The 17,388-nt window shown below is 35.7% G+C and overlaps 1 protein-coding gene across 2 annotated transcripts in view; it reads right to left on the minus strand.

Moving 5' to 3' along the window:
• Positions 1-17,388, minus strand: part of LOC101737318 (transducin beta-like protein 2) — a 79,779-nt gene that overhangs the window by 59,389 nt on the left and 3,002 nt on the right. For both annotated transcript variants that reach the window (XM_004932074.5, XM_038012286.2), the window contains exon 2: positions 15,372-15,569. In XM_004932074.5, the coding sequence (XP_004932131.1) occupies positions 15,372-15,569 (198 nt within the window). The remainder of the gene's footprint in view (positions 1-15,371; positions 15,570-17,388) is intronic.

The raw sequence follows: 17,388 nt of genomic DNA on the forward strand, positions 1-17,388 counted from the left end.
AACTAAATAGGTTTTAAGACACAAGGCTGGAGCCGACAGACGCCTTCCGCAGTCAACGGTTTTTGGAGACAAAAGGCCTCTTACGTTTACTCTTTTCCTAGTTTTGATCAATACCGGTATCCTTGAATTAGTTAATTGTGACAAATTTTTTTCCTTTGTTCAGACGGTTTTTATATAACATGTTATTTTTGTTTTGACTGTACTAAGAGATAGAGCGAGGAATCAAATTGTGGAACATTATTATGAGTAAATTAATAAATTCTCAATTTCGGTTCATGATTTTAGTTTTTACGGACCTATATTGGGGGACGAACTCACGTTTCGCCATGTGTTAAGCGGTCACTGAGATGTACAAGACCATTAACGAAGGTCAGTTAGTAGCCCTGAGCCTTATTCCAAAGTGGGCTGTGGCTTCAATTCGGAACTTCTCAATAGAATTGGAATCATTGAGGATTGAAACTTTTCAGACCGGAACTCAAAACTACAAAAATCTCGGAGCAACAATAGATAAGAGAATAGTATAGACAGTGCAGGCTTCCAGCATTTAATAGTATTATTGTTAATAAAGTATCATTATTTATCATTATCCTGCCCTTCTCCCAGTTACCTGGGGTCGGCGCTACATATTTTCTCCTTCCATACTCTTCTATCATATACTATTTCTATCATATAGTCTTCTATCATATATTAAAGTATGTTATAACAAAACATAATTCTGTACTACTATACTGTTGTAGAATAATAACAATTTCATTTTAGATGTTTCTATTGTAATGTTTACAACTGGCGCCATCTTGCTAAACGGCCTTAACATAATCACTGCGACCTTAAAAAGTCGCTTTAAAACATCAATAGATGGCAGCAGTATGAGCAGTGTCTTGAAGTATTAATGAAAAAGCATTTAATTTTAAAGGTTTTGCGTTTTCCAGTTGCTTCATAAATTAATTATAAATAAAACATAATTAATTGTGATGTTTTTACGTTAAGCAAATTAAAAAAAAATACGTCTTAGTAATGTCAATAGAACGAACAAAAGTTCATTGAGCTCATAAGCGCGTTCACTAAATTAATGAATAGGTAATAATATAGTAGTACGATATTATTGCGATTAGGAGCACGTGGTCGTGATAGCTCGTTTTAAGCGCATGCGCAATTTTAATCAAATCAAATACCACGTGGTCGACAATACCTACAACGCCAGACAATCGCAACATTGTGTTTACATAGTAAATTACTACGATTCAGAAAAATAACGGCACTATCAACGAGTAATAATAACAAACTCTTTTTTTTTTTTTTTTTTTTTAAATTATCCGTGTATAAATATATTTAATGTATTTCTTTTCGATATTAAAACGTAATTTACTTAGCTCAGTTATTTATTAACCATTCACCGTTACAATTCGAACATGGAGGTTTAATTTTAAAGGTCGATACCCGGATTTGAACTTTACACAATAAGGTAGGTAAATAGATGAATCGCAGAGTACATACTACTAAAAGTTCACGTCATGAAAATCAGAGTTCCGTCGAGAGGAATACTTCCAGACGCTTCTTTCCTTGTTGAATTACGAAATTTCTATCTCATAGCGTTCGTTATTCGATTGGATAATATAGTCAATAGTCAAAGCCAAATGTGCCAACGGTGAAAGTAGCCTGTGCTTGTTATGTTATGAATGTTATCTAGTCATTTCACCTAGGCTTTCCTATATTAATTTATAGCTAAAATGTACAAACGAATAAATATTATATTACTACTTAGTTTATTGATTTCTATGACTCAAACTGCGTGACCTATTTTTAGTACGATTATACAATAATCTTTGTTTTCAATGACAAATTGGCGACCACGAAAAAAGTATATAAATACATCAAAAAGTTTCTACTGTCTTTGTTTTCTGAGCGTTCATCGCTTATGATTTAATTCTAGATACAGTTGTTGATGCGTCAGTGGAGTTTTCTAGTATTCTTTTGCGTGATTTACGTCCGATATCTGTAGCTGTGGCTGGCATGTCGTTTCAACGAATGAGCATGTATTTGATATTTTATTAATATTTAGTAATAATCACCAATAATCGTTATTTTATCGAATATGCGTAAAACAAATATCGTGCAAAAACGATAAAATACCACAGCGATTTCACGATAATCCAACTTTATTTAATTATCGTGTTTCGCCAAGTGACATTTGCAGAGAGCGTCACTTGCACGTTTTCATAGTAAAAAAAAAAGTGTAATATTGGATAACGCCGATAATATCAAAACAAAACAAACCCAAGTGCAGAGGTAGAAAGTGCGTCGTGAGACAACTTTCGCGACCGAATTCAAGAGAAAGTAGTCCGGGGCGCCGCGTCGCGCGCATACATTATATCACTTCATCCGACATCGGAATTATATCACTACCACACGCCTCTTTCCGAACTAGAAATTATAATAACAACGATGATTTAACTCTGACTAATTCCGAGGGTAGTAAGCGCCTCTAACTGCCGGACCGAGGGTCGTGGGTTTGATTTCCGCATTGAGCAAACATTCGCGTGATGAATCAGTTTGTTTTCACTTTGTCAAAATGTTTAATTTCTATATGTGTGTACATCCAGAGCCAGATGACCTTGTGTGACTTGTCTTATTATTATTATTGTATCAAATACTGTCTCGCCCGCTAGGACGGCAGGACACACTCCGGTGAGGTGGGCAACAATCGGCCGGCAAACCTGCGAACTATACGGGCACTGTCCACCAAGATATCTTATACCTTTAAACGAGCAATTCTTGTATATATAATCTGAATCTCGGAAATGGCTCCAACGATTTTCATAAAATTTAGTATACAGGGATTTCGGGGGCGATAAATCGATCTAGCTACGATTTATTTTCAGAAAATATTGTTTTATTCGTGTTTTCAATAAACAACTCTTCCCGACATGTATTGGCGAATAATAATACTACTGTTTTTCTTAATTGAGGGCAACTAAACGCTTTAAAGAAACAAAAAGATGGCGTTATCAAAAAAAAAATATCATCTAGTTACAATTGATAACCGACAGTGTATGTTAATTTTAAATAAACGTCATCATCACAAACGCGCACTGTATGCTGTACGCAAAAACAATATTAACGTTGGGAATGAAACTTTTACGCTTTCATAATATTACAGTTACATGTCGGCAAGCGGAACTATTTAACGGGCCGCATCCGTTTAGACAGAGCTTTTGTTCGTAAAATTACTCCTTTCGCTTTCGATTCGCGCTGGCGCAGCATCCGCGGGACGCGGGCTCGTGCACGCCAAATTAGCGTGTCCGCGTACTAAACACCGCCTATTTACAGAAACGAAACAATGGAAGGTCACCACATGACGATACATACAAATGAGGAGTATATCCGATTCAATCTCACATATAGCGGCCTACTAAAACCGCTTCCTATTTTTTTTATTGCTTACTAGCGACCCGCCCTCGCTTCGCTTCGGAAACTGTAATTTATTATTGATTTCTCCACTATTTAATGGATGTTATTATACATATAAACCTTCCTCTTCAATCAGTCTATCTATTAAAAAAACGGCATCAAAATCCGTTGCGTAGTTTTAAAGATTTAAGCATACATAGGGACAGACAGATATAGGGACAGAGAAAACTACTTTGTTTTATACTATGTATGTAGTGATATGGGTGGACGAGCTCACAGCCCACCTGGTGTTAAGCGGTTACTGGAGCCCATAGACATCTACAACGTAAATGCGCCACCCACCTTGAGATATAAGTTCTAAGGTCTCGAGTATAGTTACAACGGCTGCCCCGCCCTTCAACACAGACTCACAAGAGGTCCTACCACCAGTAATTACGCAAATTATAATTTTGCGGGTTTGATTTATATTACACGATGTTATTCCTTCACCGTGGAAGCCAATCGTGAACATTTGGTAAATACGTATTTCATTAGAAAAATTGGTACCCGCCTGCGTGATTCGAACACCGTTGCATCGCTAGATACGAATGCACCGGACGTCTTATCCTTTAGGCCACGACGACTTAATTCCTATTTGTTTTAACATTTCGAGAACTTTTTAAAGCCTCTACAAAAACGCCGGTTCAAGTGATACCGGTTGCTTGATTTCAACCAAGGTTCAGGTAGTGAAGCGACCATTGGTTACTAGAGTTGCGTTGACCTCATAGACGCGCGAGTTTCGTCATCGCTGATCTCATACTGACAATGCGTTCATCTACTTGTAAATTACTAAATTTTCACTATAGATCGCCTATAAATTTTCCTAACACAAACAACAATCAGTAAAATGTATCTAGAACAAATTTAATATGATTTTCTTTATTTATTATTGTATTGAATTGGTAATTTCAGTGGATGGCTAAGTTGTGCCTTTTATTTGTCAGCATCTATCGGCGACGCTTACCACTTACCATCAAGTGGGACATACGATCGTCTTAATAGCAGATGAATGTCAGCCATTTTAGCTTTCTATATCGCAAAGCACTCATGCGTTCTGGTGTGTAGGATGAGACAGCCGTTTAGCAATACAATGGACTTCGACCTCATGTCTCAAGTCTGACTCAAGGTTGGTGACAGCTTTCACGTTGATGATGGCCTCGATAACCACTTAACACGAGGTAGGCCGTAAGCTTGTACTCTAATCTATACAATAAAACAACAAAATTAATAATAGTGTCACGTATTAAATAATTCACCTAACGTCACCTTAATTTAGTTGTTTTTTCCAGTTCAAAGCGGATTAGCTTTTATTTTCAATTCGACCTGCGGGTCTTGAGATATTTCAGTTAATGAGGGATTATTTATATTATAAAATTGAATTTTAACATGATATGATTTTGTTTTCAAACATGATCTTGTTTATTTTATTTCTATTGAATTTGAATTTTATTTTAAGCTATGATTATTACAGATTCTTTAATGCTGAAACTTTCTAGAATTTGTAAACATTTTAGTTAGATTTTACAGAGAACTGAATAAAATAAACTCCTACTAATTTTTTTTTTTTTTTTTTTTTTTTTTATAACAACTAATGGGCAAACGAGCAAGACGGGTCACCTAATGGTAAGTGATTCACCGCCGCCCACGGTCACCAGCGTTTACGCCAGTGCGTTGCCTACCCTTCAGATAAGAATATGCTCTTTTCTTGAATAACCCAATGTCGCAGTTGTTGGGGAAGACCGCTGATGGCAACGAATTCCAGAGATTTACTGTGCGTGGCAGAAAACTGTTTTTAAAACGCATTGTAGTTTTTATTATTAGTTATTTTGGTTACCCTTAGTCCCTAAGCTAATTTTCAGTCTGACGTACGAAATAAATCGTTATATTAATTTTATGTATTATACATTTATACTATATCAGATATGATGAACGTGATTTCGACGTCCTTATCTTGTCTAGGACGATTTTATCATAAAAAAAGATCGCAGAAACTAAAAAAGAAATGACATGACGTTTTTCATACAAAAGTCTAAAAAATGATAACCGTAACTGACCTTGTGTTGGTTTTGTTCAGATTGAACTGATATCTGTTTTGTTATACAGTAAAAGTTCATTATTCGCGTGGTATATGTTCCATAAATATGCCGCGAAAACCGTGAAAGCGCGTTTACAAAGAATATTCGGTCGGATACCTACATATTGGAATCCGTTTTATCAATGTGTATATATCGATGTACCAATTATATCCGCGAATAAAGAAATCTTTAGCCGTTAGCATAGCAATTGTATGTATTGTACTGTTAAAAGTGAGACCTTACAACTCATGTCTCAAGGTGGATGGCGGCATTTTGGGCTCCGGTAACCACTTAAAACCAGGTGGGCCGTGAACTCGTCCAACCATATATGCAATAAATAAATAAAAAATTGGATCGCATTTTTTTAATCCGCGAATAAGTAGCTTTTACTGTACGTTTTTTGGTGCAAATGGACCTCTTTATTGGTTGCGACAGCCCACAGAGTCAACAATTTGCCCGAATTCAGACACCGCATCGAAATGCCACGGATATTATATCCTCCAAAACAGAAAGTGCGTGCAGTTTCGGAGCTAAAATGTGGATAGTATCACAATGTTTGGCATCCACTGTACATATTAGTGCACCAGCAATAAATTATAATGTTATATCTACGTATCAAAATAACCAATCCATTCATACATTTGATTTCTGGTATCCTATAAATTTTGCGGCTTGCTTCAGTCATTTACCGATTATAACCAATCATCTCATAGAACTAAAATTAAAAAAGACAGATTGAAATCAAAACAGCCTTGTAATTATTTATATTTACAGAACTAAATATGAATTGTTAAAATGAGACTTTATCTCGTCGATGCTACGTATTAAATAATATGTATAATGTACCAGTCTGTGTCGTAGTTAACGATTATATGTGAAGCATGTGATTGCGTAACTTTGAAGTAATAATTATCACCTCGATAGGAAACCGATAGTCAAACGAAATGAAAAAAACATTAGTACATATTAAGACGTGTCAATTACTTATTGACACTAATTAGCATACGCATATCGATGTTGAAAATGTTCGATGCACTTCTACTGGTACAAAAATATTGCCTTTGGACAACACCATGCTTCCACAATTAATTAATACAACTAGGAAACCTTAGTTGGGTAATAATTGAAATTTTATATCAAAGATGATCTGGCCATGACTAAGCGAAGCTAAGTGGAGTGATTTTTTTTATCCTATCTGTTCTGATAGTTAGTCTTGAGAGGCTATTTTAGCTTTTTATTGACGTGGAGGTGAGCTCACAGGGCTCAAACCGGAGTGTTGCTAACACTGGCCCTAGCAAGAGCAGTGCTTCGCAGAATCTACCACCGGATCGGAAACGCGACCCATTGAGAAGATCCGGCGAGAAACTCAGTGGGCTGTGTCTATGGGTTAATTTACTCGTCGAGAACTTCGTCGTTCGACGGGTTCGGCGACGACGGTGGCCGGTGCTTGAGGTACCTAAAAGCACCGTTAATGGATCCGGAGGATCCGTAATGATGTGTTTAGGGCGACGTCTACTGTTTATCAATCGGTCCACATGATCGGGTATGATTGAGTGATACTACTGCTAAACTGCTGACAATAAAAAGCTATTGATATAAGTCTGTTATTTATAATTTACTTTTAATCATATGCGAAAACTCGATTTGAATTTCGCGTTCTGTAAGCGTGTGTCACGCCTGAAAATAGGGATAATACAAGATCATTTCAATTATGTATAATCTTAAAATAAAATTTAATGTTGCAAATAAACAAATTACATCCTTATCAAGATGTCGGAAACAGTAGTGTTTTATTACTTTCGATGTTAATCGTTTGTACTTACACTGATTGCTTTCTCTTATCAAGTTTACGATGCAATTTGTGAAGCTTACGAAAAAAAATCCGATTACAATGACATTTACATCAATATTTGGCAATATCGACTTAAATCAAAATTCTTTGTACACATCAAACAAATATTTTTAAAGTTGTGCAATATTTCAAAGGCATATTTTAGTTTACAAAACTAGTAGTTCTTTTTTTTCTAATTACAGAAGATACCTTTTGTTTTAATAATGAACGGTAACAATTTACATAATAAATAGCATTTATTAAATCTTGTAGTTTAGATGACACTCAAGCAAGAGTGTCAAGGCAGTCATCCATTTCTAATGATTCGAATAGTTTCTATATTTAATTACGGTAGATTTCCCATAATTCATACAATTTTAATAGGTTTCAATTTTACAAAGGCTATCAAGTCTACTACAGTTAGGTGCAACTTAGAATTACATTGTCATCAAGTACATTAATATATGAAATACGTAATCAACAAATGTTAACGATTTACTTCCACGGTGAAGGTAAAGTGTAATAAAAATCAAACCCGCAAAATTATAATTTGCGTAGTTACTGGTGGTAGTACCTTTTGTGAGTCCGCACGGGCAGGTACCACCACCCCGCCCATTTCTGCCGTGAAGCAGTAATGCGTTTCGGTTTGAAGGGTGGGCTAGCCGTTGTAACTATACAGAGTCCTTAGAACTTATCTCAAGGTGGGAGACGCATTTACGTTGTAGATGTCTACGGGCTCCAGTAACCACTTAACACAAGGTGGGCTGTGAGCTCATCCATCCATCTAAGCGATAAAAAAAAAGTTGATGACGATAATATTTATGAAGCATGTTTCATATGTTAAATTATTTTAAGAACATTTTGCGATTACAAATTCATTCGAGCGGAAGATATTAAATCTCGCTGGCTTTAAACGATTCGCAGAGGTCAGTTGTTAGTTCGTATGACTTGTCCATCATTCTAGCCATCGCATTATTTAATGGCCTATTGTATTACGAAGCAACATGGCAACCTACAAACGGGGTACAGATCAAATATATTCATACATTTTACTTTTATTAAACGGACCATCTAATGTTAAGGGGTTAGTGGCGCTCACAAACTAAACCGCGTGAATGTATCTCGCTGCCCCTCTTGAAACATGAGGTCGTGACATCATTTGATTACATTCCCTACAAAACAAATGACGAGCTTCCTGTTCCACCCGTGAGTTTCAAAAGAAACCGCGATCGCGAATATAATTTGTAACAACGTAGAGAATTGTAATGGCTACAACTGCATTGCGAGAGTATGACTTAACTGTGTATACAGACAGCATTCTCGACACGATTTTCTACATTTGACGGTAACACAAATCGCGTGTGCATTGGTACACGTGTTTGAAACTAGGAATACGTACAACATTAGTTATGAAACGGCACATTCATAACGTTGCCCCGGCAAAAGCAGGAAGCGATGTTTTTTATACATTTCATTCCATATAACATAAGTATCATTATTCAGTTATTATTATCGTAGATGGGATAACGAACTCATGATTCATTGGGCGTTGGGGCGGTTACTTGGGGTCATAGACATCACAATCTGAAAGTAGCTTTTTCGCGCGTTGTATAAATTATTTTCGAAAATTAAAGTTATTAATAAGCACGCCATTTTGAATACTAAGATCTAACTTCAAAGACGCGATAAAAATAGCATTTACAAATCCATTATATATTGGATTATATTCCTCACTTGTCCACTACCGATTTTCGAATACCTAACATCGGTACAAATGATTACTTCACACACACACACTTCATTACATTTAAAACGGCCACATGATTTGGTTTATTCGCTAAATGTAATATAGATACGTTTTATTCAACTCAAGTGTACGAGTAACGTTTAACAATATTGAATTTTATAGCGGTATAAAGATTGCATGGCCCCTTCTAAAAACACGAGACGGATTTCAAGTTAAGAACGACATCGACAGGTCATAATATTATGACAAAAGGACGATCACCACGACGCTACCAGGAAGTGTATTCAATGGTCTGGCCAAGGTTAAAGACTACGACGAAACACGATCTTATCAGTTGAAATGATTTAAATTCACTCTAGGTAGTAAAATAAAATTTAACTTATTTAAATTCTGGATTTGTACTTTTTATTACTGGAGATGAACGGACGAGCTTACGGCTCACGTGGTGTTAAGCGATATTATTGGTATTTATAAACACTACCACGTGAATGTGACGGCATCGCTTCAAACAAGAGCTCGTGTTTTCTTCGGAGTATAGACAAAGATCATGAGAACCAGTGCGAAGGTCATAATATACCCTAACTACTATGTATTACTCGAAACAGGAATTTTAGAGGAAAATATAGGTTATTTTACTGCATAGATAGGAGAATAAGCTCACGGCCTATCCTGTCTTAATTTATTTTTTATTGCTTAGGTGTGTGGACGAGCTCACAGCCTACCTGGTGTTAAGCGGTTACTGGAGCCCATAGACATCTATAACGTAAATGCGCGACCTACCTTGAGATATAAGGTTCGATGTAAGGATCGAAGGTTCCAGGTGTAGTTACAACGGCTGCCCCACCCTTCAAACCGAAACGTATTACTGCTTCACGGCAGAAATAGACATGGTGGTGGTACCTACCCGCGCGGACTCACGAGAGGTCTTACCACCAGTATTGGCACACATTGTTTCTTTGCTAGCGAAACAGGCAGCGTGATGGTACCTCTCTGCGGGCTTATAATACCCGAGACAGGACAAGTATTAGTACAATTACAGGGACGGATTATGGGGAATGGAGACAGGATAGGGACTACATCCCGTTGTCTACATATAAATGACATCATATAGTATATCTATTACAACGCGTCAGTCGTCCATAGTGGAATCAATTCAGTTCAAATATTTAACATCAAACTCCGGCCCCTCAATTCATTAACGGAATAGTCGATTATTTCATCAACTTTGTCTTACCTCTCAGAACCAAAAATACCCCTTTAAATTATTGTAAAATATAAGTAACTGTTAAATTTACGGACCAGACGGATCGTTCAAATATAATTATAATACAAAAATAATAAAAATGTAATTTAAAATAAAAATATTAACCGTTTTATAAAATGTACGTTGTAAAACAAAAGAGATGAACCAGAACATATTGATGCAAATTACACTTTGAATAACTGTATTTAATTTTGTTATAATAGTGAATTATGAGACATTAACATAATACATATTTTATGAATTTATTTATTTATCATTGCATTGTCATGGTTATAGTTTATTCACCTCAAAACACGAAACAAGATGGATAATGTCTATATGTATATATTTTCGTGAGAAACTTGTTTTTTAGTATGCATATTAATGAGTTTTTTTTAATAACTCTTCTAGTTTTATTTTGTATTTATTTCAAACCGATATTATTATATTTTACTACGTCCCAAAAACTGCTACTTTTATCTCATTTAAATTAACATTAACGGATTTTTGTCTATCTATGCCCGCTAATCGCCAAATGGCTGAACCGATTTGGATGTGGCTTTAAGTGATTTTTTGAGAGATAAGCTTCGACGAACATTTATTGAGTGTCTCATAAAAATGTTTACTAAAAGTATCAAAATACAATGTCGATGTATAAATTGCAGCAAAGTATATTACTCTTAAAAAAACATTTACGTTTGCGCGTATGAGAGAAGACAGCGCGTTACAAAGCCATCAATTTGTTCGATTTCATTATGTTCTCTAGCCGACTTAACCTAATAGGTGGCATGGCTTTAATAAAGAATAAAAATATAAAAATTATATTCTCATAAATTCACGGTTCGTTCTTTAGTAAATAATATCATCGGTAAAAAAACATTGAAATAAAGTAAGCTACGATCATGAGCTAGCTAGGTGGAAGCTAACACAAGGGTCGATGACGCGTGAAGCATGACCATGAGACGACCTACCGCGAACGTCCTCGTTGGTACTCTGCCCGACCGTGACGACATTTAATACCTTACTTACCACCAGCAAAACATTATCTTGTGTTCCGTAATTTAATGTTCTGTTAGAAAAATATTGTACTATGTTATGAATGTAGCCCTCGTACTCAAGATTACAAAGAATTCTTGCGTTTTAGGTGGCACCTTGGATAGGCCACTGAGATTACTTAATGGCCACGAAAGACAGTGAGCACCCATTCTTAGGTAGGCCATATGTTGGCATGCATTCGGAGGGAATTAAAAAACGAAATTCGGACGGAATCATATCCACAATATTCCACCATCACTATGTAGTACACTGTGTAGTGAAAAAGCAAAAAAACGATAATTTTTTAATCGTTACTTTACTAGGGGTACTCTTTTATCAGTTACACGAATTAGGTTTATTGATATGTACTCAATGTTTTATGTTATATAGCCACACCATTTTGATCACATGTGCCAATAAAACAAAATCCAGCTTAATAGTCAGCGATAACACATCTGGATAATACGTCTGGTCTTGACAGATTTACATTTCTATCTTGCTTCTTTATGATAGGTGACTGAAGTGAAAATTTAGCGACGTGGATATTTTTATTTGCCTTTTTCTGTCATCAGTACTGTAAGCCGGTACGGTTAGGTACCTACCGCCATCCCGCATGCCATTTGCCAGAAAAAGATTAATGAGTAAGTAAGGTTGCATGTCCGAAACTACAGCATGCATTCTGCAATTGTTTATTCATAATTGGTAACATATTTATTACCACTGCTTCACATCGTTAATGACAATTGACAAACGGCGCGAATTCGTAGCGGTCACCACGCGACCGTAAGACTGCCAGTAAACGTCAATAAGGTAATCGCAAAACTCACATTAAGCCGATAATAAACGGTTGACAATTCAAAAAGACGATTTTTATCAATTCTTAATACAAAGTTGGCATTCGTAAATCTATTCTTGGTTCGAAATGATCTTGTAACATTTTCAAACAATCTTTACCTCACGATCTTACTTTGTACACGGTACTTGAGTACACAAACGAAACTAAACATAAACGGCGGCTGTGGAAAGTCGATAATGTGGTTAAACAAAAGGCCAGTCGTGATCAAAAAGCGGATCGCGACATATTAATCGCGTTCGGTGTATTTCATATTTCGACCTAGTTAACATTCGGTATAAACAAAGCCTGCGGAACACGGTCGCAGACGTTTCGGCGAGGTCACCGACCTCTGTATCTGCGATCATTCCGGTTCCAAAGCTTATCGCCACAGGCCAGAGCAACGTCACAACTAGCACAACATTACCGTAACTAGAGCGGGAAACTGATTTTTCACCGCGATTCTAACAAATCTCTAACGAATGACATTAACAAAGCTATTTAGTTCAACAATCGCTCACAATTTATACACTTCGAGACACACAATTGAAGAACGTCAATCGATATAATAAAAATTTAGTGACTCATGATAAAAATACATGATGGTCTTAGTTACTGTTACCAAAAATTATAGTTATAAATTATGGAGGGCAGTAGAACACGGAATCGTTTTTCAATGATTTGATTCAACATTTATTATGTACTACGTTACATCCAATATGTATAATTGGTCTGAAGGAAGTAGGGTTGGCAAAAAAAAAAAGAAATATACCCGTCGCTTCGTCCTATGTCTCTTCATTTTACCGATACCAGATTTAAGCGGATCGATGCTGTTCCTTATCACGAACTGCGACGTTCCTTAAATGTATATTATCAACAAGAGCTGTCTTAGATGTTTTTGACCCTAAGAAACTGAAGGACAGTTTGAATTTTATCTAAGAATGCTAAGACACAGCACGCGTTATCGATATACACTTTACTGCTTCATCTATATAAAAAAGGACTGCTTGAATACTACATATAAAATGCAAGTATAATCATGCTTATAAAAATATAACTAAATCCAACTCTAATGTAACTAATAATCATCGATTGAACTACTATCTTAGCTTTCTACAATTAATTACGGTTTTAAGATGAAATATAAATCTTCTACAATACGACGCATTTACAAGTTAAAAAAAATTAGCTACATATTTAATGAAAAAAAAAGATGTTTCTGACTAACTATATGTATGTAGTTAAATAGCCTTGGGACGACTTCGACCGTCGGACCTCCAAATTACACATAACAGTGGTAGCAACGCATCGACAAAAACACGGCAAGACCTTGACTAGCAAACCCGACTCTTCCTTGTGGAACCATCAAATAAACGACGAACCATAACAATTAACATATTCATAAAAAAATACGTCTACACATTTTAGCAATTTCAGACAAGTCTCACAAATACGTTTCAATCTCAAACTGAACTTATCGAAATAAATCAAAAACTATTTATCTGATGGCTTCACCGGATTAGCGAATTCGATATGGCTACACGAATACAATACTGTCTGAAAAATTAAATGATTATGTAAGTTACGGCAGCTGAAGAGTATGAGGGCACGCTTACATCAAAACCGATCTAATTTATATTAACTTACAATACTTTTTAACTTCAACATAGAATTGCATTCGCTTAACCATATAAATCGGATATGTATTCCGTCAAATCAACTTTTATTATGGATTTTGGAGCCAATCCGCTTCGTTATGACTTGATGGAATACATGTTAACTAAGGCTACATCTCTCCAACCTCACACATCTCGCTCGTAATTCGAAGTCGTGAATTATTAGCACAACATAAAAAAAAACTGTGAAATTTACCAGTAAAATCATATTTTTATAACTACAGTCAAAACCGTTTACTGCGACATCGTTTAGAACAACATGCCGGTTATAATAACCAAGAACAAAGGTCCCGGCTGAATGCCATATGACCGCCTTATTAAAAATATTGCTTTCTACGACATTGGTAATAACGACATACCTCATAAAACGACCACATTTAACTAATATTTCGGAGAATTAGATCTGTTAGAACGACCGGCTAAGCTGTATTGTAAACAATTTGAATAGGTATCCACATTTGTCTTCAATGGCTATTAAAATCAGGAAAGAAAACAATAGGATTTAGTTTAGTGTAGGGTCTTTTCTAATTCTTAGAAACAAAACACGTGCATGCGGTAGTCAAAGCCCGCTGCTTCATATCTCTTCAGTTAGTTTGTTACTTATCTATACACAAGACGCACCAAAATTTTGTGGGGTTATTCGTGAAACTTTCAAAATGTTGCAAAGAAAAAGAAAACAAATTAATATTGAAGAAAAATCGCGTATTATGTAAATATATTTTTCCAATAATTCCCTATCGATTTGTTTGTACTTGAACAATACACATTAAGCATCACCGGTTGTTACGACTATCGGTTTTTACGACTGAATATGAGCAGTCCCTTCGATGTCGTTATAACAGATTTTGACTGTATTATTAATTCATCATAAAGATTTCAACTTAATACCATATTCAAACCAATGTTATATGAGACGTCATTTTACTGATAAATTTCCTTACAATGGCCTCATATTCACCAGTTATTCTAATCGTTATATAAATAGAATTTAATGTGCTATCATATTCAGGTGTGATAAAATAAAAACATACGAATATATGGCTGTAACGGCAAGGACGAGGGATATTACACGTGCCATAAAAGTTCCGAGTGATTAAAATATTGTGTGAACATGTGGCCATTATTCTAACGGTGTTATTGTAAAGATAAAAACAAATAACAAATACCGCTATATTTTGTCAACTGCGAATGAGTTCCTTGTATACATGATGCAAAACGTAAATTTAATTAAAAATACATTATTTTTGTACAAAACGTTACGTATTATTACAGTTATTGTTTTTAAAGATTGTTACATTATTTACACAATAACACATGGCTAACACACAAACTTAATTATTAATTATTGTTCGTATCTATTGGCCATACGTGACAAAAGAGCCCTACAGCGGAATCAGTTTATATTAGGCACGTTATAGTTCAAGTACTAAAGAAACTCACTCACTATGTTAATTTAAGCATTTGTAAATGTTGGAGAGAACTTACCATCACAGGTAGCGGCCATGAACTTGCCGTTGGCGGAGAAATCCATTAACAAAACCGTTCCGGGATGACCCTTGAGATTCTTCATAAGCCAGGGATGGCTGAAGTCCGTTTTTCCTTTCCATGCTGGGCGTTTTTTGCTTTTACCGCCGACGCGTGTCTCCGCAACGGCTTCACACGGCGGTTCATCAGTGAGAGTGCCTTTAACAAAAAAAAAATATTGTACTCGTATGGCATGAGGCAAAGGCTTCTTGAAAATTCAAACTGCAGATTCTATAACTTGAAGCAGTCTTCGAGCTTCAGCTGGTTAGTCTCAGTATGGGAGAAAAGCTAGGAGGAGAGGGAGTGGTATTCACACATCGTGTAGTATAAATACGATTTTTTTTCAATAACATTTAATAATCAAATTCATTCATAGATTGGAAATGATTACTGAGAAAATTACCAATTTTATTTACTTGCCAAATAATAATTTTGGGTTTGAGACGTTACTCGTGAAATCTCAATCATTTAATTAAGGCGAACATTTAATTAAGGCGTGGGGCAGCCGTTGTAACTACATTGAGACCTTAGAACTTATATCTCAAGGTGGGTGGCGCATTTACGATGTAGAGGTCCATGGGCTCCAGTAACACTTAACACCAGGTGGGCTGTGACCTCGTCCACCTATACAAGCAATAAAATTTTTTATTTTAGTTGAGAATATATTTATAATTCGAAAAAGAAACGGCCCGAACGCCCACAATTGCACACTCCGCCTAATGAAATTTCAAATTGTTACTACTACTACCACAATGTTTATTCTTTAATTCGTTTTGTTTATCTCCTTACATTTAATGTTCTATAAAATAACATTACAAAGGTTGTAGCTATTGAGCTATTGTTTACAATCAAATTTTGAATCACCTCCAGCCTTCGAAGGCAACGTGCTTAATCTTATTATGATTGCACATTGCCAATCGATACTTCTCTCGTTATTCTGGGTGTTTCCACACTATTTTGACGCTTTTTACGTATAGATTATAAAGCAACGTGTCGTATCACTGTCTGTTCTGTTATCCGAAGCGATGTTTCTGAAATCTACTGTTATCACGCTTACGTAATAAATCTGTAACTTTGCTTGGACGTTTGATAATTTTTGTCTATTCAGACTGAAGTCTACTTTGAGACGCTACAAATGATTGTCATTGGAAGCTTAAAACTGTTATCGGCTTTATCTTCCACAAAAGAATTTGTGTAGGATGAATATAAAAAAAATTAAACTATTACTTCATAAACCAGTTTTACAATATTCACTTACGTTATTTAATAGTTCGCTAAGCAATAAATCGATAAGATATAATTGAACAATAGCTTAAAACAATAAGCTTTGATTCCCGTGATAGCTGTTTTATAGTAAGTTACATATAACTTGATAAACGGTAGTATTAACAGATTGATATCTCTTGGGTTAGGTTTCATTCGAAAACAATTCATAAAATAATAAAAATAAATATTTTTTTCAACATACCCTACCACTGCCGATTGCATCACGTCAGAAACCAATATTAACTGTAGTTTACTGTATCGGCAATTATAAAAGGATGGACAATGTTACATTCAATTAGGGTTAACACTTCCAGAGCACATTTAAAGTAGTCTCGAGGCCCAGACAACAAAAAAATACTTTTTACTGGTAGTAGAAAGTCTTGTGAGTCCGCGCGGGTAGCCACCACCACCCTGCCTATTTCTGCCGTGAAGCAGTAATGCGTTTCGGTTTGAAGGGTGAAGCAGCCGTTGTAACTATACTTGACACCTTAGAACTTATATCTCGAGGTGGGTGGTGCATTTACGTCGTAGATGTCTATGGGCTCCAGTAACCACTTAACACCAGGTGGGTCCACCTATATAAGCAATAAAAAAAAACATATATTTAAATCCATAAGGTCAAATCTTAAAACACTGGCAAATAGTTCGTATTTTAAAATAGAACAATATATTTTCCTAAAGTATTTTTATAACTGTACACGCCTACGCATAT

The sequence above is a fragment of the Bombyx mori genome, chromosome 8 (assembly GCF_030269925.1).
Source record: "Bombyx mori chromosome 8, ASM3026992v2".
Lineage (NCBI taxonomy): Eukaryota > Metazoa > Arthropoda > Insecta > Lepidoptera > Bombycidae > Bombyx > Bombyx mori.